General features: G+C 36.5%; 1 protein-coding gene across 3 annotated transcripts in view; it reads right to left on the reverse strand.

The window, feature by feature from the left end:
• ESYT2 (extended synaptotagmin 2) overlaps window positions 1-26438 on the reverse strand; it is a 78682-nt gene continuing 52244 nt past the window's right edge. Inside the window, exons 8-24 of one of the 3 annotated variants that reach the window (XM_027720746.2) lie at window positions 25179-25299; window positions 24415-24591; window positions 23912-23994; window positions 22600-22648; window positions 21828-21917; window positions 21169-21264; window positions 18361-18462; window positions 14170-14232; window positions 12150-12224; window positions 10967-11053; window positions 10013-10162; window positions 8615-9003; window positions 6413-6511; window positions 5713-5844; window positions 4252-4357; window positions 3324-3373; window positions 1-3198 (exon numbers count right to left, since the gene is read on the reverse strand). In XM_027720746.2, the coding sequence (XP_027576547.2) occupies window positions 3153-3198; window positions 3324-3373; window positions 4252-4357; window positions 5713-5844; window positions 6413-6511; window positions 8615-9003; window positions 10013-10162; window positions 10967-11053; window positions 12150-12224; window positions 14170-14232; window positions 18361-18462; window positions 21169-21264; window positions 21828-21917; window positions 22600-22648; window positions 23912-23994; window positions 24415-24591; window positions 25179-25299 (1915 nt within the window). In that variant the 3' untranslated portion in view covers window positions 1-3152. The remainder of the gene's footprint in view (window positions 3199-3323; window positions 3374-4251; window positions 4358-5712; window positions 5845-6412; window positions 6512-8614; window positions 9004-10012; window positions 10163-10966; window positions 11054-12149; window positions 12225-14169; window positions 14233-18360; window positions 18463-21168; window positions 21265-21827; window positions 21918-22599; window positions 22649-23911; window positions 23995-24414; window positions 24592-25178; window positions 25300-26438) is intronic. The other 2 variants (XM_027720748.2, XM_027720749.2) reach the window with 2 other exon arrangements.

Here is a 26438-nt window from a genome sequence, read left to right on the forward strand (position 1 = left end):
TTCCATACGAACCATTTATTGAATAAATACATGCATCATAATGTAGAATTACATGAGCAAAAAAGGCAATCTGTACAAAATTGATTACCCTTTGTTCTCATTTCAACTCTCACCATTTGCTGCAGCTCTGATAAAGGATTCAAGACAGAAAATTAAAACTTGTTTAGTCCAACTCCAAGTGATATGCATGCTGATTTGAGTCCGGGTTACACCACTGCTAGAGTTCAGAAAGCTGGTTTTCCTGACAGTGAAGCAGAGTAATTCTAAAAACAGTTTCAATAGTAGAGAACATGTGTTGGTATATACAGGTAACAAAGCTTATTTTTAACCATTTCTTAAACATCTTCATATGTTCATATTTTAAGGCACAGGATAAACAAGAACTACATGAAAAGCTATCAGTTGATATTGAATAAATGACTTGATAATGAGGTGCAATTTTTGCCGAGAGGCAAAATTGTCCTTCCTGCTTCCATATAAATGGAACAATTGGAATTTGGTAAGTTTAATACAGAAGATCCATCTACTATCAAACGAATCAATCTCATCTAGGCAGTCATAGGCTGATCCAAATTCACTCAGGAGAACGTTTCTACAGAGTCTGGCATCCAGGACTGATTACAAACAACAGGAATTATTGTTGCTGAACTGCAATGACAATTCAATCTCTTCATTTCAGATTCCTGAATGGAAAGTGGGCTCTCTAAGAACCTATCCCTAGTTTTAGGTAGTGAGCTATTTTGGAAAGTCCTGTCAAACCTATTTTGAAAACTTAATTCAGTTACTCACTTTGTGCTATCATCTCACATTTACCCAAACATGGCAATATTTTCCACCTTGAAACTTTAAAAGACAGAATGTCCACTTTTTTATTGTTGAAGTGCAGAGTTTTCCGTCCCCATACTTTACTTAATACTTGAAACACCAAATTAATTTAACAGCCTAGTAGTTGGCTACAGATCAAACTCTGTGGAGTGATGGCCAGGATGCGCAGCAAAAGTCCTTCCACCTTGGACTGAACCAAGGCAAAAGACAATTATGCTAAGCTGCTGCTCTTAGACCTCTCCTTTATTTAGATCAGCTTTCAGGTTCTGCATTTTCATGGCATTAACAACATTCTCTGTCTTTCCATTTTTAACAGTTTTTCAACGGAGAACTAGCAAAGAAAATATGCATTTCATAATATATTTTATATGAATAGGTGAGTGAATACATTGAGATACTCATACATTCCAATATAGAGTGAAGCCTTCAAATGGAAATGTTTTCTTACAAGGAATCTCTCCCTATTGCCCAGTCCAGTAACAGCACTAACAGTACAATTTACAGTGCAAGATTTTTTGATAAAATTGTCTTGTATAAAGCGTGGCAATGAGAAGGCCATCACTGTATAGAGGTGTATGGGTGTGTGTCACACACATCCATGACAAATGTTCATGTTAAACTGAATTCAGACATATACTGAAATTCTTAGACTTGAAAAAACTAAAAAGCTACATCTATGGTAGGCACTTTGGTACATCTAGTAATGTAGGCATATTCTACACCTAGAGTTAAGGTTCTGTCAGTAGTCTTACGATAAAGCTAATTTCAGGAGTTCATTATTCTGCTTTAAAATTCTTTCTTGGCTGAGAGATCATCTTAGAATCTTAGCTAAATAATATACTTTGTCTAATTGCATACTTATCCAAGGATGAGGGCCTTGGCTCTAAAAGAGCCAAATTGTTCTCTTGGATTCTTAATGCGCATTTTTCTAACAGTCAAGAAAACTTGCCAAAAAAAATCAGTTCTGAATACAAAAAAAAAATTCCCCATAATGCATAAAATTAGAGTTATGAGCTCAGCTGTTTGGGCTGATACTCCCCCTTCAGCTCCCAGCTCCCTGCTTCGATCAGTTTGTGCTAATGGTGTCACTGCTGCAGTCTGGCCCAGCCCATGGCAGTGCTCCAGGAGAGCGCCAGGATTTCTCAGGAAACCCCTGTGGAACACTCAAGTGCTTTTGTTCATGCACCAAACACACTGAGGAGCAATGAAGCAACTGCAAAAGCGAGTTTCATCTCAGTTTCCCATTTTCTTGCCTCTTGGTGTTCACTTGAGTATTACAGAAGGTATCACATAACATACTATTTTAGCATAGTATTGTATAAGAAAAGGAACATATGTCTTGTACATATGCCTACTGTAGGAACTGACATTGCAAGCTGATTTGTCTACCTTATAAATCAGTGAAACATTGTGGTAAGGACAGCTCAAAGTGGTTAAAGATTTTCTTTATAATACAGAAAAATCCATGTCCTCCAACCTTCAAAAGGTCACATGTCTAGTACTCTAGAGTACAGGAATAAATAACAAAATCCAAGTGAACCTGTATAATAAAACCGTACTCTTTTACGTTTACTCCACTAAATGAAAACTCAGATTTAGAAACTGTGATTTGTGGACCTCATCCTCTATTTATACAGTATTTATAGAATTCTCATTTTTATTTATAATATTCTATAGCATGATTTTTCAATAATACATTTATATATAAATATTAAAATGTTTATGTTTTGTACATTTTAAGCCAGCCACACCGGGCCAGAAACACAATAAAGTAAAAATGTTTTTCTGCACTTTGTTTTTGCAGAGTATCACAAAATGATTAAGACCATTGTGCTGCAAAGACAAAAGAGATTCATCTGAAGAAATTAACATGCATTTAGAAGAAAATAACTATATCCTTTATCTGATTTTCTTCTGAATTCAAGCCAGCATGAAAGAATTATAAAAAAATAGTATATATTTACATGGTACAGTATACCTTGGTGAGATATAAAACAAGGCAGGAAAACAGCAGAACATATTCTTTTCACTTTCTAATAGGTACAGCCATCATAAAGGTCAATTTAAACACAAAAGGTTACTTTACTGTACTATTGCACATTACAGTAACTCACAGAACTGTTTAGCAAAATAAAATACAAAGTTTAATGATGAGAAAGGCTATGTCTACATAAAATGACCAAGTGTTATAAAATTATTGGGGATGTGTCTAAGAACTAAATCAGTAAAACTATAAAAATAATATTGGTACATCTGTGAAATCAATGCTTTAAAAATGTATAAAGGTTGGCAAAATTATGCTTGAGGAATTCCCGGTATCCATGGGCCTAACTTGCACCGTGTGGCCTTGTACCATCTTCTGTTAAATCATACCTGAAAATGGAAAAAAAAAAGAAAAAGAATGGTTTTTTATATTTAGCATGTGTTATTAAAACTGTTATTAACACCGCTGTTATTGTATATAGTATTTTTATTAATGAAGGAAATATTATACTTACCACTGGGTCCAGCCTTTAGCAAGTTCTTCAGATGCCAGAGGTATTAATAACTGTGGAAAGTTAAATTACCAATCAGTGTACTGTGTGTGCCTTTTAAAGATCAAATCTGACAATCCTGTCAACTCCAGCATAAGCAACACCATTAGTAAATAATATATTTTACATCCTTGTCATCATAGCTCTCTGCTACCTGCCCGACTTGTAGGAAAGTTTCAAGTTGCTGCTTTTGACCTCAAAATCCACACCCTTCAGAGGCACAGTCCCAGAGCACCTCACAGCATGACAATGGCCAATAGCCCTCCTGGGAAACAGGAAAATTGAGGATGCTCTTCACCATGAACTGACCATGATTCTGTATCTCTCATCCTCTTCAGAGGTCAAATATGGTCATTTTCAAGGGTGCAGGAATATACTATTCCTCTTTCATGCTCCAAATCAGATGGGTAGGAAATGGGGTGATTTAATGTGTGCCTATAGAACACTGAAGTCATAAACATTACAGCTGGTGGTGGTACTGGGAATGTCTCCAGTAGCAGTTCTTTCTCATGGATTTTACAAACTGGAATTTTAATTTCTTGTGTGTTTCTCTAAGAACTCTTGCTTGTCTTTCCAGTTTTGTTTGAACATTTTCTGAGATATCATCTGGTTTCTCCTGGTTATTTCCTTTCTCTGGTGATATGATTATTAAGTCAGACAAGCACATTTCTTTTGTTACTGTGAACTTAATGCTCTCTAGAAGAGATTACTGCCTCATTTTTTGTCTGCTCTGCAGTCTGTTCCTTCCCTTACTAAAGCTTGACATATTTTTTGAAAGCCTCATACCTGACTCAGGTGCTTCAATCAACACTAACAAGCTCATATCTCAAGAGGATTTTAGCTTTATTTAATAACATGCTGTATTGACAGAATTTGCTTATTGTCAACTTACTTTGCCAAGTAGCCCTTTATCTTTGGACAAGAATCCACCACTGTTCTTCACTGCTACATCTAGTGTTCTTCTCTGTACTTCAGGCAGGGAAACACTGAAATCAAACCTGGCAGGCAAAGTGATGCTTTAGAGGGAATTCTGTACCCAAGGTGCAAGGTCAGCTCCCACAGCTAAATAGCAATTCAAATCAAAACCAAGCCATCCTCCTCCCCAGATAAATAAATGAGGTCTGAGACAAATGAAGAAAAAACCCCAATGTTTTGCCTAAAATTTTGCTTCAATATCAACATCAAATGTTTGAGACTTCTGTTACTTTTGATATCTAGAAGGCATTGGTAAAACAAAACAAGGGAAAAGTCAAGTACTGATTCCAGAGAGAAGAGAATGTGGAATCCTACTACTCTGACAGCTCAGTATCGGTATTCTCTGAAAGGGAAAGACTGGTCAGTCTTACTGATCTTTGGTACTTGACAACCAGAGCTTCTTTTCTTCTCTGGCACACTAAGGAAACACATCCACTTTTAAGGAAGAATGCATTTTGTTTGCTAGAGCAGAAACTTTGAGAAAGTGAGGACAAGGTTATACCACAACCTACATCTATTTGTCACTACAATTCCTAAACAGCTTTATTGCTTTGCAATACATTTTACTTGGAAAGGCACAGTAAAATAAATCTATTACCTGGAATGAACAGGAGATAGCATCCTGCACTACCAGGAAAACCTACCAGAGCCTCTAAGTAATGACTTACAGATCTCCCTCGGACAGAAGGGATTGAAGTGTTGCTTTTCCTGAGTTAATTTTCTGTCTATAGAGAAAGGTCTTAATTGAAAAGTGATAGGTGGGAAACTAAGGGGCAGATGTGTGAGGGAAACTACTATCAACAAGCAGAGTTTAAGGATAAGTCTTTTTCTGCATTATAATGTTGCACAAGCTTGTAAAACTTCCAACATATGGGCCCAGGATATAATTTATGAGGAAATTTCCTGACTCCCTGGATCCTGAGAAGTGCTACCAAGCAGATTGACTGAGCAATTTGACTATGAAGAGACACTGGCTGGCCAGTCCCCCTGAGAAGGCAGCAACAGCCAGGCAACCAGCCAAACACACTTCCTGGCAGGAAGGGACACCAACAGCACTGGCCAGCCAAAGGCACTCGTGTGCTGCTCACCTGCCAGCAGAGTGCACGCTGCTGCTTAGCTACCAGCACAGGGGGGATGTAACTGGTGCAGGATAAGGCAGGAAGGAGAGAAGTGGCTGGGAACAGCAAGAAGGGCTGTGGTGAAAACAGGGAATAGAAGGACGGAAGAGCCCTTATAGCAGAAGAGAAAGGTGTGGTCAAATCTGATGGTGACAACTAGGAGCTCCAACCGGTCATCTGTCCAGGAAAGCTCAGAAACCTTGATTCGACAGCTTTGTAATTACATGACATAAAACTACTACACATAGTTTAGAACATACATTTGATCAAACACTGGGTTTAATGTCTTCTTTGATACATGTGTTTTTCTTCTTCCTGATCGTCTCTTATCGGGCAGTAAATACATTCGCACATACGGATCAGATCCTTCTTCTGAAAATGCGATTAGATTTCTGCGGCCATGAAAAACGAGGAAAAGCACTTAGAAAATCAACAGGACATTGCCGAATGTAAGTGTCTACACTACTATCACTTAATTTAGTACATGAAGCAGTTCTGGAGCATCCTGCACAAATTAAGGTGTGCAGGATACAGCACACAGGTAACAGCAGTGGAAAACAAAAACTAAAACAAACGCCAAGCAGTGACTTGTTCAACACCAGAGAAATGGTAAACAGACAACAGAGGTGGGAATACAATGTTTCCTAAATTCCAAATCAAAGTCCTGATATGGCTTCTCAAAAATCATGTGTTTTAGCCATTCTGTGCAAAATTCAGTCTCTCAGAGACAACTTCCAGACACTGCTGATAAAAATCTATAGGTCATTTTCATTTAAAATCTGACAGAAGCATAATAGACAAATACAAAATCACAGCAAAATCTTCGACAAAGTTTTTAGTGATTCTGATGTTTACAGATATGTTACCTTAAAAATAACAAAGACAACCAATTTAAAAGTAAGGCAAGCTATGAAAAATTTACAAAGAAATATAAAATGAAATTGGGTATTTTGTGCTCACCTGCAGGAATGCACCACCACAATCAATTTGTTTCTTTGTGAACTGTGACGAATTGTTAGCTGAATCTGTCCCAGTGGAGACTGCCCCAGGGTTGTTCCACTGCAGGAAAAAGCAGAACATTACGCTTAGTTTTTAAAATGCGTATTAAAAGTAAGACCCAACTGAAAGATATGCCAGGTAGTTTTCCCAGAAATCATGTATTATCCATTTAATTTTTCTCTAAACCAATGTGAAAGAGAGCACATGAGCATGTCCCCATCAGTTTCTTGTTCCTTGTCCAAAACCTCTGCTCTCCAAAATAAGCTGGGTATTCTTGTCAGTTTAGAGGTCAGCTGCTCCTCAGTACTTTGAAACCCATTATCAGTAAAGAACTTGCTTACCCTAAAATAAACATTAAAGCAATGTCTAGGAAATTGGAGAGAACAGTGGTGCAAACTGCAGTGAAAACCTCAGTGATGGGCTACTCTTACCTATGGCCCAGAGCCAATCATAACAATATAGATTAAGATAGTGATACTTAAACCCACTTATTGTCTTAAAGCTCAAACCACAGTATAAACACAACCACTTCACTTTTCTATAGCTAATATCACAATCAAAGTAAGATTAGAATCAATTTACACTTACAAATACATGTCATGCCTAAATAAAAAGCAAACACCATGTTTAAGAATTTTGAATAGGCCAATATTTGCAGAGCTCCCTCATCTCCATGAAATGCTCATTTTAGTTTTTGTAAACTTACTATGAGTATTTTCCATATATTCCATATTTTTCCATATTGCACAGGACAGTATATGGCATATTTAGCATTTTTCAGTCACCTGAAGTCACTTCAAAGGAGAGGCCTGCCTCTTGTGAATACCTACTACAGAGTGACTGCTCCATTAAAATTCTCAAGTAATTCCCTTTAAAAATTAGAATGAAGATCTTCAGTATTTTCTTAGTTCAAAAAGATAAAAAATAACCAGAGCACCTAAAAATTTGTGGCCTGCAATAAATGACCTCTTTACCTGGAGCTTTACCACTCTTATCAAATGAGAAATTATGACATTTGTGTATGAAATAAGGAGTAGTATTTCAATAATTATCATAATTAACAAAGTGTAACCCAGTTTTGGGTCAGAAGAGAGACTGGCAAAATGAAGACAAGTCAGCAGAGGACCATAAAGATAAATGGGGGTCTGGAGCTCATAAGCAGGTGGTGGATTTGAACAAATTGAAGAGACAGCCAAGAGCAGACTCAGCTGCAGCCTTTCAGTACTTAAAACAGACATTCTAGAGAAGATCGAGTCTGACTCCTCACGGCTGTACACAGTAAAATAACAAGAGGTCACAGACAACTTGCAGCAAGATAAATTTCAATAGAAATGAGAAATGTTTTCACAGTGGAGTGGTTAAGCACCAGAGTTGCTGAGAAGGTTTATAGAATCTCCATCTTTGGACATATTCAAAACTTATTTGGACAAGGCCCAAGAAACCTGATCTAACTTTGAAGAGAGGGTTGACTGACCTCCAGAGGTTCCATCCAACCTACATTATTGTATTGATTTTGTGAACTCTGATAGAGAAAAAGATGAATCAGTTCAATCCCTTACAAATAAAAAATTAAAATATTTCTAATTAGGTTCACAGAGAAGCTACATGAGTAGGGAAGGAATGGTTTCCACTCTCCCATTCAGAGCAGAACTGCTGCTCAGCTGCCTGTACTTTGTATGTACAGCTGCCCATTGCCCATTGCCATTGAGGCAAGTCAAAAAAAAAAAAAAAAATCAAGAATTTAAGGAAGCATGGCTGCAGCAATCCTGACTGACTGAACAGTAACTGACTATTCATTTAACATTCTTTGTAGTCAACTATCTCTCTGTGTAATTAAAAAATACCAGCTATATTCAACCTTAATTGGTTTAATTAATGCTAATAGGATTCAGTGGTGAAAACGGGGAACTATTGCATGGAACTACAGAGTGCAGCCATGAGAAGTAGGTGGACTTTATCTTTCAGATGACGATGGCCATGGTAACTTCTAATTGCAGAATCTGTCTTAACTGAGGTACCGAGGACAAGCAGAAAATCACAGTGACAGAACAGTGGGAAAATATTACTGCAGTGAGAACTAAGCACTCCTCCTTTGGCTGCACTGGCGACATTTTTTGTAAATCAACTTAGATGTGCTGCAAACCCAAGTGATTCAGGCCCTACTTCTCCAGCTGCCGGAGCCTCTGGCGCAGCTCCTGCGTGGCGATGGGCAGGGAGATGTCGGAGGCGATGCTGGGAGTGGGCTCCTTGACCGACAGGTGGCTGGGGGAATAGGAGAAGTTGGAGGCGTGAAGGCTGGAGGAACTGCGGCTCAGATCCGTCGGCCACTGCGGGCTGGCATTGGGAGCCTGACTTTTTTCAGCTGCATCAGTTTTTTTGTCACTGTCAGTCACTGGGGAAGCTGGAACAGGCTTGTTTGAGTCAGGTGTAGGTGAGACGGGAACCTGAGGCTTAAAAGATGATTTTCTTGCATCTTTGGAAACAGATGGCCTTTTTACTTGGGCTGAGTGTTGATGATCTGGAGATCTCGCTTGCTTTTCAAGAGAAAGGACCTAGATACGGGAGAAATACAGATAAGATTACTATTTTGAGTATAAAAACCAGGAATAAATTTGTTTCTACAAGAGTAGAAAGTTGTAAAGTTCAGACGCTCAAGTAGAATCAAAAATATTCACATTTATTCACTCTATAACTGGAAATGTTTTGCATGGCAAAACACAGCTCCACCTTCTTTGTGGCAACTGCAGTAACTTTGAAACAGTGTGAAATTCTCCATTAATTTAGAATTATTCTCATTATTCCCTTCCCATATTCTATGTGCTTCTGGTGCAAGTGCTATTTAATTTGTAGCTCTAGCTATCTGGAAAGCTATTCTATTTCTTTCTTCTAGTTTTTTTGAAACTTAATCTTACATCACAATTTTTTCTCACTCATTGTCCTTGCTTTCTCTTTTATAGGTTATTTTAATTTATTAATGACATGTAAACAACAAAGGGTTTTAGAAAAGAAAAAATAAGTTTGACAGTGTTTGCAAAGAGATATACTACCTTATTAAATCAAATAATTTAGCTGGGGAAAAAGAAAACCAACTTTCAAGTATGCACGTTTTGTCTTCAAAACTCCAGTGTGCTTGAAAGATGGTTTGAATTTTTCCAGTACTATGAACATACTTCCTTTCCCCATAAACTTTATTCCTTTTAAATCACCAAGACCTCAGTTCCATTTCTAGACAAAGGTGATTTCTGATCTGTACCTTACTGAGTCACAAGAGATTTGAAGGAATCCAGATTCCAAATGTGATTTCCAAACCTAAAACCACGGGGAACCTCAGTTTTAATTAATGCAACTGACACTGTTTTGTTTGAAATATTGTCTGTTTTTTAAATAGAACGCTTTTAAATTAAAGGTTATTTTGTGTACTGATAGCACTGCAACAACTAAGGACACTTGGCATTGACATCAAAGGAAATGTACTATTGTCTTCTTCAGAAAGCCAGCAGACCAGGAGCCACAACAGCCCTAAATATTCAGATATTTACAGTGTGAAAAGTTTTAGAGTACCCTGAGTGCAATCTTCATGTTTATAGTGCTGTTTGGACCAGAGTTGCTCAAGTGGAACCGCTGATGCATAGTTAAGTCTTCACTCTCTAGCAACTGGCTTAGAGGCAGCTTGAAGTTCCCCAAAGAACACTGGTGCTGTTCATCCCTCACCTGAAGTAACACAAAAGCCAAGTCATTTTGCATCATCTGCTTTTGTAAGAATTAAGAGAAAGAAAAGGAAATTACATTTTTATTTAAAAAAATAAAATCCAAACAATACTGTAGTTCATTCTTAAACCAAATTTCCTTGATTTTAAGATTACATTGATGAAGGTAAAAGCAAATACACTCAATGCCTAGTTTCTTCAACTCTACCTTCTACATCAAAAGCAGAACAGAGCTAACCATCACATCTACATCTCCCTGATCCACAATCAAAATAATTACATGGTTTCCAAACTCTGTGTGAAAATGCATTCCCACAACTGTTAGAGGAAGAGTAACTAAGACAGCCCTCATTTACACTTCAGTTGCTTTGAACTATGTAAAATGATATGTCAGCAGTGTAAAAGAATATCTTCTTCAGTATTTGGATAAAGCAAATACTTCCTTGGTATGAGAGAGGAATAAAATCAGCCACATGTAACAGCAATTTCTGTTAGCAATTAAGACTGCTAGTTCAAAACAGGTATCCATAATTTACTTGGTTTGGGTTTTTGTTTTTGTTTTTTTGGTTTGTTTTTTTTTAGAGAAGACAACCATTAACTATGTTTTTCTAGTGAGAGTGTGGTTATAGTCTTTCTTTCTTTTAGTAGTAAATGGAAATAAACATTTCATAGCCTGGTCTTAAAAAAAAACTTAAAGTATAATTTTCATGGTGTTCACCATTAAGTCTCATTTCATAACAGCTTTTAATGTCTGAATGTTACTACTGCAATGTCTTAGGAAAGAAAGTGTGAGAGTGAGACAACGTACCTCAACTTCAAGATCTTGTCTTTTGGGATTGTGTACAAAGAAAGTAAAGTTTTCCTCCCATACTGGTTCATTGGTCTTGTATCGAATCTGAAGTCAGAGAAGAGGAAGCACACAAATTATGGAACAGTTTAAAGTCAGTGTCAAGAGTTGAGTACATTTTTCATTTTGGTGCTGCAAAATTTATGTCTGAAACTTGACATATTTAAACAAAGGCCAATGGGATCTACCCACCCAAAGCATATATAGTATCACATATTAAATTACAGAGGACATGGAGTAGAATATGCTTTGCGTGAACTTCACACCAGGCTACGAACGAACGCAAGGTCTTCAGACTAGCATGTTCTCTCTTCACATACTCCTCAGTAAGTGCTTAAATAACCCAGTGAAACTCCTAGAATATAGTATTTTTCCTTCTTATCTCCAGTTAGCCATGTGGAAAATTTCACTGCCAAATCTCACTACTTTGAGCAAACCAGTAATGCAGGGGGAGGCAGAGCGGCAGAGAGAAAGAGGCGCTTGTTGAAAAAGCCACCTACAGGAGCAAAGGACTTGGATTTTTATCTCCACTCTCCAGTACATATCAAAACTAAGACTGTATGTGAGATCTTCTTTAGGCTTTGTGACATGAAGAAGCCAAATTAGATGTCCAGATATCCTGTCCCTTTGGCTCACTGACACTTCTACTTAAAAAGAAAAAATTGCTTTGCTGTGGCTATTTTATTTTCATGAGCTGTTTGAATGCACAGAGGTTAGTTATGGACAAGAGGACAGGTGTGCTGAACGCCTTCAGTCAGAATCAGAGGGATCACCATCAAGATCAATCTCATGATGGCATCTGTTACAGGCCACTCAATTAGGAATGAGACATGGATGATGCCACCTTCTGACAACTCAAAGCTGTGTCAGGTCTGAAGGTTCTCAATGAGAGCTTAAACTACTCTCATGTTTTCTAGGAAAGCACCACTGTGGAATGACTTCTACCAATGACTAAACATCCCATCTCTACTCGCAGACAGTTTAAACTGAGTCAGCACCCATTCAATCTTTGGCTGCTTGTTGGCAGTTTCAGTTCTGGTGGTAACTCACTGGTATGTGCTCCATGGCTTGACAGCCAAACGCCAAACCCACAGAGACACCGAATATTTGAAGACAGAGTCAAGTAGAAAGAGTAGGAGCTTACCTTACTTTCCTGTGCCTTGTGCCCAACTGACAGCAAAACAAGTGGGTTGGGATTGCTGTTTATTTTCTTTCCTGACTGGTAAAGAAAAAGCAAAAACTTTGCCTTCAGAATAAAGCAAAACCTCTCTCCTCTGAAACGTACTGACTGCATCTTAAAAATACAAATCAAATGCATTCTACTGTATGTTTATCTATGATTCTCAGTATTTTATTCAACTGGCTTGAATGGCAGACTGGCTGTAACTGGTGAACAGATCCACATAAAGGCATCCAACTACCCTGAATATGCTGAAGCAAAACCCTACAAATAAGTAGGAGCTTTAGACTCCTTTTCATTTTCTTTGAATGAAACTGGTAAGGTGCAAATTCTTATCCTTTAATGAGCATTGCAACCCCCAAAGCTAATGAAGCATAGTTAAAACTGCAAAATGAATATTTCATGCAGATGGGAGATATGAAGAAAGCACAAACTCAGGAACTTTATACACATTGCTGTAGTACTATTAAATTAGCAGTGATACCAGAACACTGATATTCCCTCCTTTTCAGTTTGGGGAGAAAGAAGATGCACTATAATGCACCTGAGGGATATTTCTACAGTTTACAAAATACTCTTTCTTAGAGAATCAACCATCTGCCATATCTGAGCCTTGCTCACCAGCTATATAGCATTACATCAAACTGTGGAAATAAACATCAGTTTAGAAACAAATTATGTATGCAAAGGAACATTCCCAACTACATTTCTTTCACAAATTTCAATTTAATCTAACAAAAATTTAAGTCAGAAAGAAAATTTAGATATGAAAGTTAATCATCTCAGGCAGGTGTTAATGCAGTTTAAAAGGCCTAGAAAATGTAGGATACATGGTTAATAATATACTTTAAGTTCTACCCTGTAGGAAATGTATAGATCAGGTATGTCAACAGAAAGCCAGTTAAAATCTACTTAATGCATGTAAGGTCACAATTACAACCAAGTGATTCAAATATTTTATACTTTTGAATCAAGAAAGTGCACGATTTAGATTTTTTGGGATCTGAACTTACATTTTGAACTCATACTTTCACTAATATTACTCGACTTTAATGTGACATACTGCTTATAACCATCCTTTCCTTTAGAAATAAAGCTGTTAAGAAAGCACTCCTTTCTTGGATGAATGCTGCATTTACCTTTTTTATGATTTCTAATAAAAAATATTTACCTCTCAAGAAAAACAGAATACAAAGGTTTACAGAACAGAAAGTCAGATTACACTGCAACTGATGATGTTTTAAAATAGTAGGTAACGTGTTTCATTTTCTTCTTTGTCCATAAAACAGTGCCTGAAACTTTCTTCTCTTCATAAAATGATGAAACTACAGGAGCTGACAAAAAGACCCTATTGCTTATGCTGATATGTAAATATAAATAATTTTAATTCATTCAATAGGTGGCAATATGTACACACACATATAATGCACCTCTAACACCTGCTACTGACAGACTCATTGTTGACAGTCTATTTAAAGACTGCCCCTTGTCCAGGTTTCTCCAGCAGAGAATTCAGCTCGTGCCTTCCATGGTTGCCTATCAAAAAGCTGGGCTAAATTTTTTTAGCATTTATATAAAAGATGTAAACCTTCTAAAAACATCTAGCAGGAACAAGATCATTTCAAAACAGTCATTCAGAGCTGACTGATGAATATCACTCAGTATGTAAAAGATGTCTTAGCTTTCATGTCAGCTTTATTCTTTAGTTATAGCTACAAATTAGCTCTCAGGATGATTTTTTCCCCCAGTCTTCTAAAGCAGTCTGTACTCCACTAAACTGATCTAAAGTCCAAGTCACCACAGACCACAGTATTTTATCAGTGTCTTGACAGTGTACTGAAATCAAATTTAAGTAAAATGGAATTGCACTAAATACATATCCGCCAACAGAAATTCTATCCAGTGTTTGAAGAGAAGTGTTGCAGGCATTTGTATACTTCCAATTACTTTTGTGACCTTAAATGGACAACTATATTAGTTTTACCTTTAGGGCTTTCTGAACAGCAGCCTTCTTCAAGCCATCAGGATTAAAATCTAATGGATTATTCTTTTAAGTCAGGAGAGAATGAACATAGGAAGGGTTAATAAGTCATGCAATGAAGCAATTTCACTAGGTTAATTAATTATGACATGACAACATAGGACAAAGCAGGGAAAAAAAAACCAACCTAAAACAAACCCAACAACTTTCGAACAAAACAATGAAGCATCACAACAGCAACAATAATGCCTGACAAAACTTTTTTTTCCTCTTCTCCTCTGAATGTTTGTATTTTGCTTTAAAACTAATATACCCACTTTCAATCTGCCTATATTTTCCTTATCATGTTTTTTTTACCATAATAAAGGTAATTCACAAAAAAAGTTTTATTTAATGCCTGATGCCCTATGAACTGCCTTCTGAATGAACCTTTTTAAAAATTTGGTTAAGCATATTCCCACAACATAGAAGCTTCTCTGATGATAAGTCAAGTAATTATGTGAAGGAGTCCCTTTATGGGAAAAATTACAACCCCATTGATAGGGACTTGGATCATTATAAAAGTCAAAGTTGTTTAAGCCTCTTTAGACAAATAATGCAAACACTGCACGCTAACTAGAATGAAGATGTACTACTTTACTCGATTGTCAAACAAGACATGCAAATATACCAACAACGAGAATTCAAACTGACTTAGCAGGAAAAACTTCTGATTACTTTCCATTAATTAAGCAAATTTTTAAATTTTATTTTGAAATTAATATATTGCTTTTTAAGTGAAATATGTAAATACAATAATGTCACAGAAAATTTTCATTCAACTTATAAAAAATAATTTCAGGAAGTAAGATTTTGAAAGAAAACAGACTTCAAGTAAGTATACTTATGGCTGGCTTTTCCTTTAAGTACACATTTTTGTTTCAAGAGAATTCTGCTCTAGAAGCTGTAGTGTGTAGCAATAAAAAAACCTGCAAAACTGACTTTTAAAACATGCTGGTTTATGAATAGAAACTGATATTAATGCTCTGCCAAAAGAAATGCATTTCTGAAATGAAAATCCAAGTGACTAAAATTTGAAAAGAGATTTAACCTTTATGCAGAAGTACTGTTTTACATTTTCTTTTGGGATGTCATATGCTCAAGTTGGCCAATATATTCCACAAGATTCCTGCAATCCTGCTTGAAAATTTCTGTTTCAGAATGAACATGCAATATGATTAAGCTGGAGAGAACCAGAAATAAGGTTTAGCTAGTTTAGTGGGATATTTTTCTTAAACATCATTTTTCCTTAAAGTAAAATTAAGGAATTGTCCGCAGTTAATTCTCTAATACATTTGGAACTTAATATTGAACTTCAAAGATGGAGAAGTTCACTACCCCTGGACACATCAAACCTAATGCTTAACTATTTTTCATTAGAAAATTTTTAAATGCCCAGCAGGTACCTTCTTTCAGGAGTTTAAGCACTTCTCCCTACTTTCAGAGAACTTTGTTTGCAGCAGTCTTGCATCATTTCCATCCACTCCTTTAGTAGTTGTGGCTGCCCCATCCCTGGAAGTGCTCCAGGCCAGGCTGGATGGGGCTTTGAGCAACCTGGTCTAGTGGAAGGTGTCCCTGCCCATGGCAGGGGGGTTGGAACTAGATGGTCTTTAAGGTCCCTTCCAACCCAAACCATTCTATGGTTCCATGGTTCTCGCTTCCTCTGCTGGTCACATTTACTGACTTTCTCATTATCACCAGTGCTGTCCTCCAGATCTTAAATTGCTATGGCCAAAACCAGGGCCTTAGCAATGGCTAAGTGGAACGGGAGGATTCATTCATACATCCTACAGGCTACATTCCTCTTTTCTACACACAGTGCAGTGTTGTTTTTTATAACAATATGATATGGCATACCTACAAAGCTATTTCTGTAGGGCTTTCCTTCAGACTATTTCCATCCCACATTTATAAGGATGCAATGACTGTCCTCTATTTTCTCAGATGCCATCTGCAACTCATCAAATAGTTTTGAATCTTAAACTGCCCCTCAACTTACTGGACATTTTTCCTTCACATTTGCACCTGTATGTTCAACACAGATCTCTTTCCCCCTAAATTGTTATTTCAAAGAATTTTAAAAGTTCTAAACCAAACCTATGTGATCAATTATAAAGGCAGGCAACCAGTGATTCCTGGATATCGAATATGTCTCAATTCCTCTGGAATCATAGCAAGGATGGGCCAAGAGGGACATCAGCTGGGGCCAATGTGTTTAAGCCAGACTTCAGGTTTTAAGGGAAGGAGCTGCAGGTCCATGAGGATGGTGGCTGAAAAGCTGGGAGGGAGGAGACTGGGAGTACTCAAGATAAAAAGCCAAGGAAACGTCTTGCCTTGGGTGACAAAACAGCCTTGCTGTGGTTCTGAGCATCTCTGCAGTTGTAGGAAAAGAGGACGGGTATCCAAGAACTGCAGTGACAACTGACACACTGGAATTCTCTAACAGATGGTGACATTTGCAGTAAATCCTAATAACAAACCCATAAATTATATAACAAACTGGTTTGTTATTAAGCCAGGTCCTAATTCAATGCCCTTTAGAGTACAACTCATTACTTCTATTGACTCACTAAGTGTTGCTTGGAATTAAAATAGAGCTTTAGAAGCTTCTAAATCCGTGAGTGCATCCCCAACTGACAACCAGAAGACAGGCACTGAGCAGTAAGAGCTAATTTTAAATATAAATAACTTATATTTTATATAGACACCAAAATTGTTACGAACTGACTATCATAAAACTAGCCTTACTTTCAGAAATTATACTAAGAACACTATTCATACTCCTTAACTTCAGATAAATCAGATTTAGATGGGTATATGTCTGAATTTGGTGTCTCAAATGTAGATTTGCAGCTGTCAAACTATCTAAAAAGGAACAGGGAGCACTTGGGATTTTCCTCTCCCTATATAAAGTGAGCTCCTTTTTTAAATTTTTAACATTTCCCCCACTAGCTCATGTTACATGTTAATTAGATAATGAACTTCTAGGTATGAATGTTTGTATAATACCTTGTGTTTAAAGATGCCCAGGGCTACACCCTTAATTTTAATAACAATTATTTTTAAGATGTATCTAGTATTTGTAAAACTAAAAGAAACAGCATCTACTTATCAGTTTTAACAGCAAAGTGACTGAACCATAGCTTATGACCTGCATTTCTTACTCATTAAATTTTAACAAGATTTGATATCGGATGGAACTTTTTGGATACTTTAAAAGTAACTTCTACACAGAAACTAAGGGAAAGGGCCACAGAAAAGGGTTTTGCTGCTATTTGGGGGTGCAGGGTGGGGGAGGTAGAGCAGAGAGAAAGGTGTTTTAAAACCAAGGATTATGTAGCCAGCCAGTAACAAATTTGTTTGCACAATCTACAAAGGCATACCCACCTGTCTCTGGGAAAAGAGTTCTTACTCTGAACAGATTCTCAGTTTTTTTGAAGATACCAGGGTTGTGTTTACAGATTTAAGTGTAAGGCATTCAGAGGGTCATCAGTTTGTAATAATTTCATAACATTAAATTCAAGCAAAAAATATTATTTGGTGGTTCACCCTAGCCTGGATTTTTCTGACTAGAGACTTATTTGAAAAAAAGAAAAGGAGCTTGGGAATTTGCAAAACAAGGAGCATCATGGAGTGAAATAGAATTTACAAGGGAATAAATAGTTTGGGGAGCAGAAAAAACTATACCCATTTTTAAAGCAATACTTGAACCAGTGTGGAGAGGTTGCAAGTTCTTACAAACATTGAGTGCATCACCTTTTAAAGAAACTACAGGGATGTTGGCTACAATATTTATTAGTTTAATTTCTTTGCAATAGAAGCCAACAATTCACCAGCACACAGTGTGCTAGAACCGTATGCATTTTATTTCTCAATGAATCAGCAACTTAAGTTAAATGTAAGAGCTTTTACAACAAACTTATCTTGGGTTTTTATCATAAAAGGTTAATTACTTACCCAATGATATGCTGATCAATGAAATTTAAGTAGCCTTTAAAATGCAATAAAAATAGCACAAAAACAAGGCACACTTGTTGAAACCATGCAGGAAAACAAATTGCATGCTCTCATTCCACTAGAGTGAGTGGCTTTAGTAGCACTAATCCACACTCTGGCAGAGAAAAGGTACAATACAAACAATACCAGAGAACTCACAAATAGTGCTCTATAGAGTGAGGTAGTGTTTTCACAAAAGACTAGTCCCGATGCTCTCCTCTCTTTTAAGTATCCACACCCAAAGTTTCCCTCGTAGATACTCTTAGGAAGATGGAAATGGAAGGAGAAAGCAGAGTGATGGGATTGTGGCAGAATGAATGCATAAGCAGCTTTACTACACAAAAAAGTTAAGGAAAACAGTCAAAGGATTCCAGAGAAAACAGCAGATAACAAGAAGTAAATATTTGTCATTACAAATAGTTTCAACTGTTACATGACTTTCTGTAGCACAGCAACGTGAAATGCTTTTTGAATTTTATTTTTTATTAATTATTCAAATATATTAACCCACTTTCCAAGTTCACTCCTGGTAGTTCAGATTTATATGGCAGATCCAACTAAGTAAATTTAAGAGAACAGCCTTCTACACCATTTCTATTTCCTTTTCAGATAAACCATCCCAGTGTCTCGGAAACTCACAACTATGATGCACCCGTGCAAAAGAAATGCCTGTGTTGGGGTAACTCAGCACTGTAAAAATCAAAAAAGGCTGAAGACATGATCTAAAATGTACTAGTGATAAGCATTAACTTAAAGCAATTTTCAAGGTAATTAAAAGTACTTATTCATCTAGAAAACATTTCAGCTATAACATTAAATTTGTGCACAAAAGTCTTCCAAACTATTAATAAGGGTCAGTTCTTTCTGACCCTTCTTCATTCTCTTTGAATTTTCTCTTCCCCATAAATACAAGCAATCTAAGAAAGTGATTTTTTGTTATTATTCTATATAACCCTTATCACTGAATATGAACAAAACATGAGAAACTAGCAGACTTTCATGTTTAAGTTGTAAATATTGTTCCATATTAGAATCCTGTGGACATAAAAAAGCTGTATTTACTATAATTCACTGCAGTTTACGTAGCAGCTCCATGAAATTGTCTTTATAGAATGTACAGGAATCTTTTCAGTTCTCCTGCATGAAGAAGCCTTCCCATGGTATTTCCCCCCACCTAACTGTGAAGCCTTTTTGTACCTGGTTTTGGAAAACTTTAATTTAACACAGTATCATATTATTTTATTGTTGTAAACTTGTACGTTACTTTCTATTATATTCTTTATAATACTGGAAAGAAAATGACTTGAAGTTAAATATGGAGTCATTTGTACTTTTCTGAGCTGGTAGAGCAAGTAAAAAATAAGAAGGTTAAAGAGGTCCTGCATTATGACCTACATTCTCAACCCACCCAGGCAGTCTTGTTCTCTAGACAGAACATCAGATGCAGCAATAAGAAATTTGGGATCCTGTTTCCAAATTTCCTAACTGGTCAGCTTTGTGAAATGAACTTCCCCTTTCTGTGCCCTAGAGTTTAGATTGTCTACTTTAGAGACAATGTTAGAGAATGCTTGTTTAAAGCAGGAAGGTAAAAAATTAACTTATGTCAAAGCCTCTGAGTATTTGCTGGGGAAGTTAATCTAATATAGAGAAGCAGAATTGTATGGAAAGGATTGGAAATTGTGGATGAGAGAACTCTGAATCATTTAAGTAAGAGGCTTTAGTTTATTTTAAGAAATATATTCAATTTGTTTATTCAGAAGTAGAACAAGAAAATACAGACATCTGATCAATTGATCTAGTGCATAAAAGAGACAGCAGACAGACTTTCTGGGTGCTGCACTATTCTGAAACTGATGCTAAGCACACCATAATTCTATTCTACTACTGCTTCCTCTCTACTGGAGTAATTATTTTCTTTTTCTGCTAAGTTCCAGAGTTTGCCTGAATTCAGTACAGTGAGGTTAAAAAGATAATGGGGGGATCTATTCCAAATGAGTCTTTTTTTAGCTTTTAAGATAGCTCAGAAATACTAATTCCAAACTGTGCTCTATACACCCTGGAACAACCATGTAATCACTAGTCAGTGATGTAAATTGTTTGGGCTATTAAGGTTTGATTTGTTACCACCCTGATGCAGCATTTTAACTTAAAATTGAGCAGATAAATTTGCAAAATGCATGCAAAAATATCCAAGGCTTGAAAACTATATTCCCTTGTCAGTATTTCAGTTATCACTTCCAGAACTTCTCCTCTAATAGTAATGCTGAAAAACAGCAAAACTCAATGGTAAGCTTCACATATCTCTTTATAGCAGGGTTTACTTTAATATTGCTATCAGTTACAACCAGGAACATTACTTTACTAACCTGAAATAAATTCCAAAACAAGCTATTTTACAGTCCCATAGGATAATCCCTAGAGTGACAGAATCCTTTTTTTTTTAATGTTTTGCACAAACAAATAAACAAGTCTGCAAACAACAATCTGATAGCAATCTCCTCCAAGTGTTCTGCCACTGTAACATCAACTGCACAGTATTCATTTCATGATGAGGACTTCAGTACCTTCAAATCTCCAGCAATACCCTAAGCCAAAGCAAGCAAGTTTACCTGAACTCAAGGAAGTGGGTTTTTCCCAGCTAGTTCCTTAAAATTCCTCATGCTAATCCCATATTATTTATAGAAAACACTGTGTAATAAAAACATGCAGCCTTTCAAGTCCAGGAAAGGAGCATTCTTTAAAGAAAAATCACACTGATTAAAGAGTAATGTTTTAACCAATAGATAGCTATAATACTATCCTACTAAAAAAGTGGACCTTACAATACACGTTTTGAAAGAAGAGAAAGTAAAAATCCATGGCATAATGTGTGTTAGTAAAGCAGTGTGTCATACCACCAAGCAGGACATGCTGGAAGTACTCAAGAGATATCCATGACAAAAGGGTGTCCAGCAGAATGGAACTTACGGGCAGATTTCTTGCCGAGTCCAAGTAGAGGATAAGCAATGCAGATGAAAGCCCATCATTGGCTTGGTCTTTGTCAGCTCTAATGCTTGTTAGCACCTAAACCAAAAGCACACTGTAAGCCTTTCTGAAAATCAAGTACTGCTATTCCTGTCTCTCATTTCTGAAAAATATTTTAAAGGCACCTCCTGAAACACAAACGTTCACAAATTCACCCTGTGACACAAAAAGTAAGTTTTCAAGACTCGTATAGATTTTTATGGGATTTTTATTAGATTTTTATTTCCATTTTTATGGAAATTTCCACCACATTTCCTAATTATTTTTTTTAGATTGGACAGATTACAGTATCATATCCAGCTTTATATCCTGGGCTAATGAAATGTTAGTTGTTATTCTCAAACAATGGCATTAAGAGAAAAGAATAGAATGACAAAAGCATTTTAAAATCCCATGTCACGTTATAGTCCCAATAGTACATTGACAGTTATGAATGGTTTGAGATTTTTGTAGACAGATAGCTTGGAATAAAGTTACAGGTTTATCCGATTGCACAACAGCTAGAGAATTAAATTACTTATGTAATTAACAAACAAAAAATCACTATAAAATCACCCCACAATGATTAAGATTAGAATGAAAGTAATGTGTTCCTTTAATACCTTGTCTAGATTGTCAGCAGTTGGCATCAATGTGAGCCATTCCAGTTTTAAATGCAACTTGCCTTTGGACACTTCATCCAAAGTAAACCACTGAAAATCAAGCAAAGTAATGTGAAATACTTTGACACCAAACAAATATATGAATGCAATTGGTTCTTCAGGACATTTAGGAAACACTAAGCTCTACTAGACATCTCTTAGAGCTGAAGTCTGCATAAACTGAAAAAATCTGATTCATTGTTCAAAAATCACAAAAAATATTACAACACAAATAACAAAAATAACATAACAAAAACAGCCAGACAAACCTAACTATGTAACTCTGTTATATAGTAAAAGCGTCTTTAAAATACCAAGAGAATTCTTTAAGTTCTATAAAGGTGTTCTGGGAATACAAACCCTGCATAACGTTACCATAAAAACTTCTCTTACATATAGGACAAAATTTAGTCTGCTAAGTCTAATAATAGTTAAACTGGGTAATTAACTACTCTCTTGCAAGAAAAAACTCTGATCAAATATGTGTTACTATTTTTTACATTTACATAGTAGCAACCTTAAAACCCCAAGACAGTCGAAAAATGGCATTATTTTCCAGATGTCACCAGTTCAGATATTTCTTAAACCACTGTACTGATCATCAGGGGATCTATTTCTATACCATTAAGGTTATTTTTGCACATATAGGAACAATACTCAGGAAAAAAATAATGGAAGAACAACTACATATATAACATATGGATCTTTTTAAACCAAAACTTACTGAACTTACCTCATCTAGAAGACGCTCCTTTTCAACTTCAATTAAATCTATCATCAAACTAGAAAAAAGGGGAAAAAAAGAGTAGTGTTTTAGCTAAGAAACAAAAGATCTAATACAGAAGTCAGCTCCCCCTGTGCTTGCTGAGTATCCAGGCTTCCACTGAGATCAAAAGAGCAGAATACTATTCTTTTAGCCCCTAAGAGAAAGAGAAGTAGGGAATGAAATGGCTGAACAAAGAAGAGTGCAGGGTAACAGAAAATACGCCTATGCTAGAGCCCAGTTTGTAGCTACAAGAGCAATGACACAATATGGCTCACATATATATGACCAAAATCTCAAAACAGAGACCATGTCCAAACTACCCTCTGCAAACAGCACCTGGACATATATTCTGTGACCAAATTCATGCTCTGGCAGTGTCTGGGAGAGCGCTGGTTCACACAAGCTAAAAATGTACCAGGGAATGAATCTGCTAAAAATTAAACAGGGCAGACAACTGCATGCCAGTGCATGAGCATTTGTCTGGCTTTTTATTTTATTAGTACTGATGTATACATTATATCACTTCCCCCACCACCACCTCAGTGTAAGATTAGGGAAGTGCAAAGAAAAGAAGCCTTTGTACTACCTACTTCTTTATTTTAATGAGAAGTAGGTACTGTTGCTCCTGTTAAGAGAGAAGGAGCTGGAAAGATAAGGGAGTTCTACTCTGTATGGAAAGCAACAATGGGAAGCTCCAAAACTCTGCAAGAAATAAAGGTGACAAATTACTGGAGAAAGAAGGTGACTGAAACCCTGAGATGTTTATGGGTAAACACCTGTGGCCTGTGGAATCTAAGAGTGACTCATGTTTGCAAAAGCATTACAGAAAATTTTTTTCTTTAATCAAATAGTTAAGATCAGCTCTAAGAGAAAAATAAACTAGAGACAGTCATTTAAAAGCTATGATGATGAAGAATATACACAGTTATAAAACTGTATGAACTTTGCCTGAAGAAATAATTAAGACTTAGTGTTAGCTGACAAACATTAAACAGCCAGGGCACAATTCTGGGAACCCACAATACTTACCTTATTTTTTTAAAAAGACATAAACATATAGATATGTATATATATACACAAGTATATTTTAATATAAATATATTTATATACATGAAGTAATTAGGGAACTACTTACTGCCATAGTTTTGAAAAGATAATTGATTAATAAATAGTTATATAGCAAAACCACAAGTGCAATAAAATAAAAATAATAAAAAGACTACATTACAATATTTCATCTCTTTTCAACACCCACTAACATATTCTCCATAACATTTACCTTCCCAGGAAGTCATCTTTATCTGGGTCTTCATCAAAGAGCTCAATCTCTAGTTCCTGTCCTGGATGTTCATACACTAAAGCCTGGAAGCACAGTGAGATGGCATTGTCAGGGTTAAACTAAACTAAAAAGTTGGTCAAATGGCACAGTAACAGTAAAACAGTGAACTGCAGTGCCTTTGTGTAATAACATAGATCAATAAGTAAATGCTTTAAAAAAATGCAATTTAAGGAGCACAGAGAGATGAGATTTGCTAATGTTTTTCTGATGAGATTTACTAATGTTGGCTCTAAAAGCCTAAACTGCTTTTCAGAATTACTGGTGCTTAGTTTAGACAAAAAACCAAAATTATATATATATCAATGGGGAATTTCTGTTTTTTGTTACAGAACTCTGGGCTTTTTTAGCTCCTTGAGGACATTCCCATTGTATCTTCTTTAACAAAAGAAACTTTAGAGGACAACTTTACAGAATGTACAACATGGTATTTTTATTGGTTATACCTCATAAACTTCATTCCATTTTGGATTGAGGTTTTCTTTGATGACCTTGCTTTGGAAAATCTGGTTGCCCACACGGATGATTCCATAAGGATCTGACTTTCCTTTGACAATCCCTTTTAGGTAAGTATCTTTCCCCTCCAGATCCTGAGCTTCAATAAAGTGTATCCTTAGAACACCCTGAAAAAGGAAAAGATGGGTCTATGTAGTAATGTGAAAGCTTCCATGTCATCACAATTTATGTAATGGATGTTTTATAATTTCCATTGCGATTTCCTTAACATGAAACTTAGTTTGGACAAACTGTAAATAGAGGGATATCAATGATGATCCCAACACACAATAGACCTAGCACTCAAGAGATTCCTGGAAAGAAAAACTGTCATCAACCATCAGAAACATGGCAGTTATACCAAGAAATACCATGCTATTGGAAGTGAGTAGCAACAAATAGTAACAACTTTTAAGTGAAGCACACTAACAATAGTTTACAGTGATAATATAAACCATATGCTACTTAATTTTTAGTCTACACAGTTTAAGATTCTAGCAAAAGAGAAAAAAAAAATCTTTCTTGTTGTTCTTATGAAATATTAACTCCACAGAAATTGCTTATAAATTAAATCACTTCTTTTCAGTGACTGGATTCACAATAACTTGTACTACTGCAGTAACCACATTTAGAAATTCACACATGTGTCCTTAACAGTTACTACTGCAGAAAAAACTAAATGCCAAATTGTTAGTATTAACAGAAACATGCTTACCTTTGGTATAGGAAACCGCAGTTGAGCAATCTGCACTTCACTGACAAGGGGGACTGTGATTCTATTTGGAAGGACCAAGTAGTTGGATATTATATCCAATATTATTGTATCTGATAAGCCACTGTTGGAGAAAAGAATCCTCAGTTACTTCATCAGAATGAAAGATGTTATGTCACACCAATAGAATCCTTTTGCTACTTAAAAACCGAAATGGAGAAAATATTTGCCTTTCTGGGGGGGAAGAAAACACATCTGGTTTTTAAATACCTTTTTTTTAAGTAAAGGATTCTTGCCCAAATGGCCACCAGGTGGAAGCAGCTGACACTAAATAGCAGAAGCCACAGGGATGAATAAAAAGTTTCCATTTCCACGTCACAGCCCAATTCCCCCCTCACCACCAGCTTTTAAAACCAGCCAGGGTAAAAGGCTATTGCATAAGTTTTCCTGCTTACATTGCATATAACCGAGCAGATGGTAACTGTTAATTTACTTTTGAATTTAAATAATGATTTAACCGTCCCTGGAAGTTTGGCTACCCATTCCTGTATTGTTATGAAACCAATTGTCCTTTTGAGCTGGGAGGACCGTCATTTAGACCAGAGACACACTGAAAAAAAACTCGTGGCTGAGTAAAATGTAGCCTAGGGAAGCAAAACAGGTTTTGTTCTGTGAAAAGGGAGTGGCAGTGTAATCACACTGGTAATGAATCATTTAAAAACCTAAACCCACACCCTTCTACAAACACAGAAAGGAGAACAATTTCCTAAGCTACAAGTTCACCCAGTTTGGGTCTGAACTGACAACAAATCAGTTCCCTGTCAGACCAACAGCACTGTTTCCTCACGGTGCCTACATGGGCCACAGGCAGAACTGGAGTGCTACAATGCACCATGGAACACAAGTATCCCAGAAGATTTCAGGAGTCTGTGCAAAGGTTCAGAGAGAAAATGATAAAAACACTTGAGATACTCTGAACTGCAGGTGCAGTCTCGCTAAAGCTGGTGGAGCTGCTTCAGGGATGAATGATTACTCCTCCTAAATACACTTCACGATTCCCTTTTTAGTCTTCGTGAAATCAAGATGCAGATAATGTTTGATAACTTAGAACATTTTTTGGATGAAGCACTTGTGTGTAAGCACCTTGTGAAGTTTTCCTAAGACTGAATCTGCAGCTGGGAGTAGCTCTGACTCAGGAGGTAGCACATAAAACCAAAAGTGCTGCAGTGTGAAATACATACTACATTTTCATTTCAGAAGGAA

This window comes from Pipra filicauda, unplaced genomic scaffold (assembly GCF_003945595.2).
Source record: "Pipra filicauda isolate LSUMZ 115617 unplaced genomic scaffold, ASM394559v2 scaffold94_size2452230_pilon, whole genome shotgun sequence".
In the NCBI taxonomy this organism is placed as follows: Eukaryota; Metazoa; Chordata; class Aves; order Passeriformes; family Pipridae; genus Pipra; species Pipra filicauda.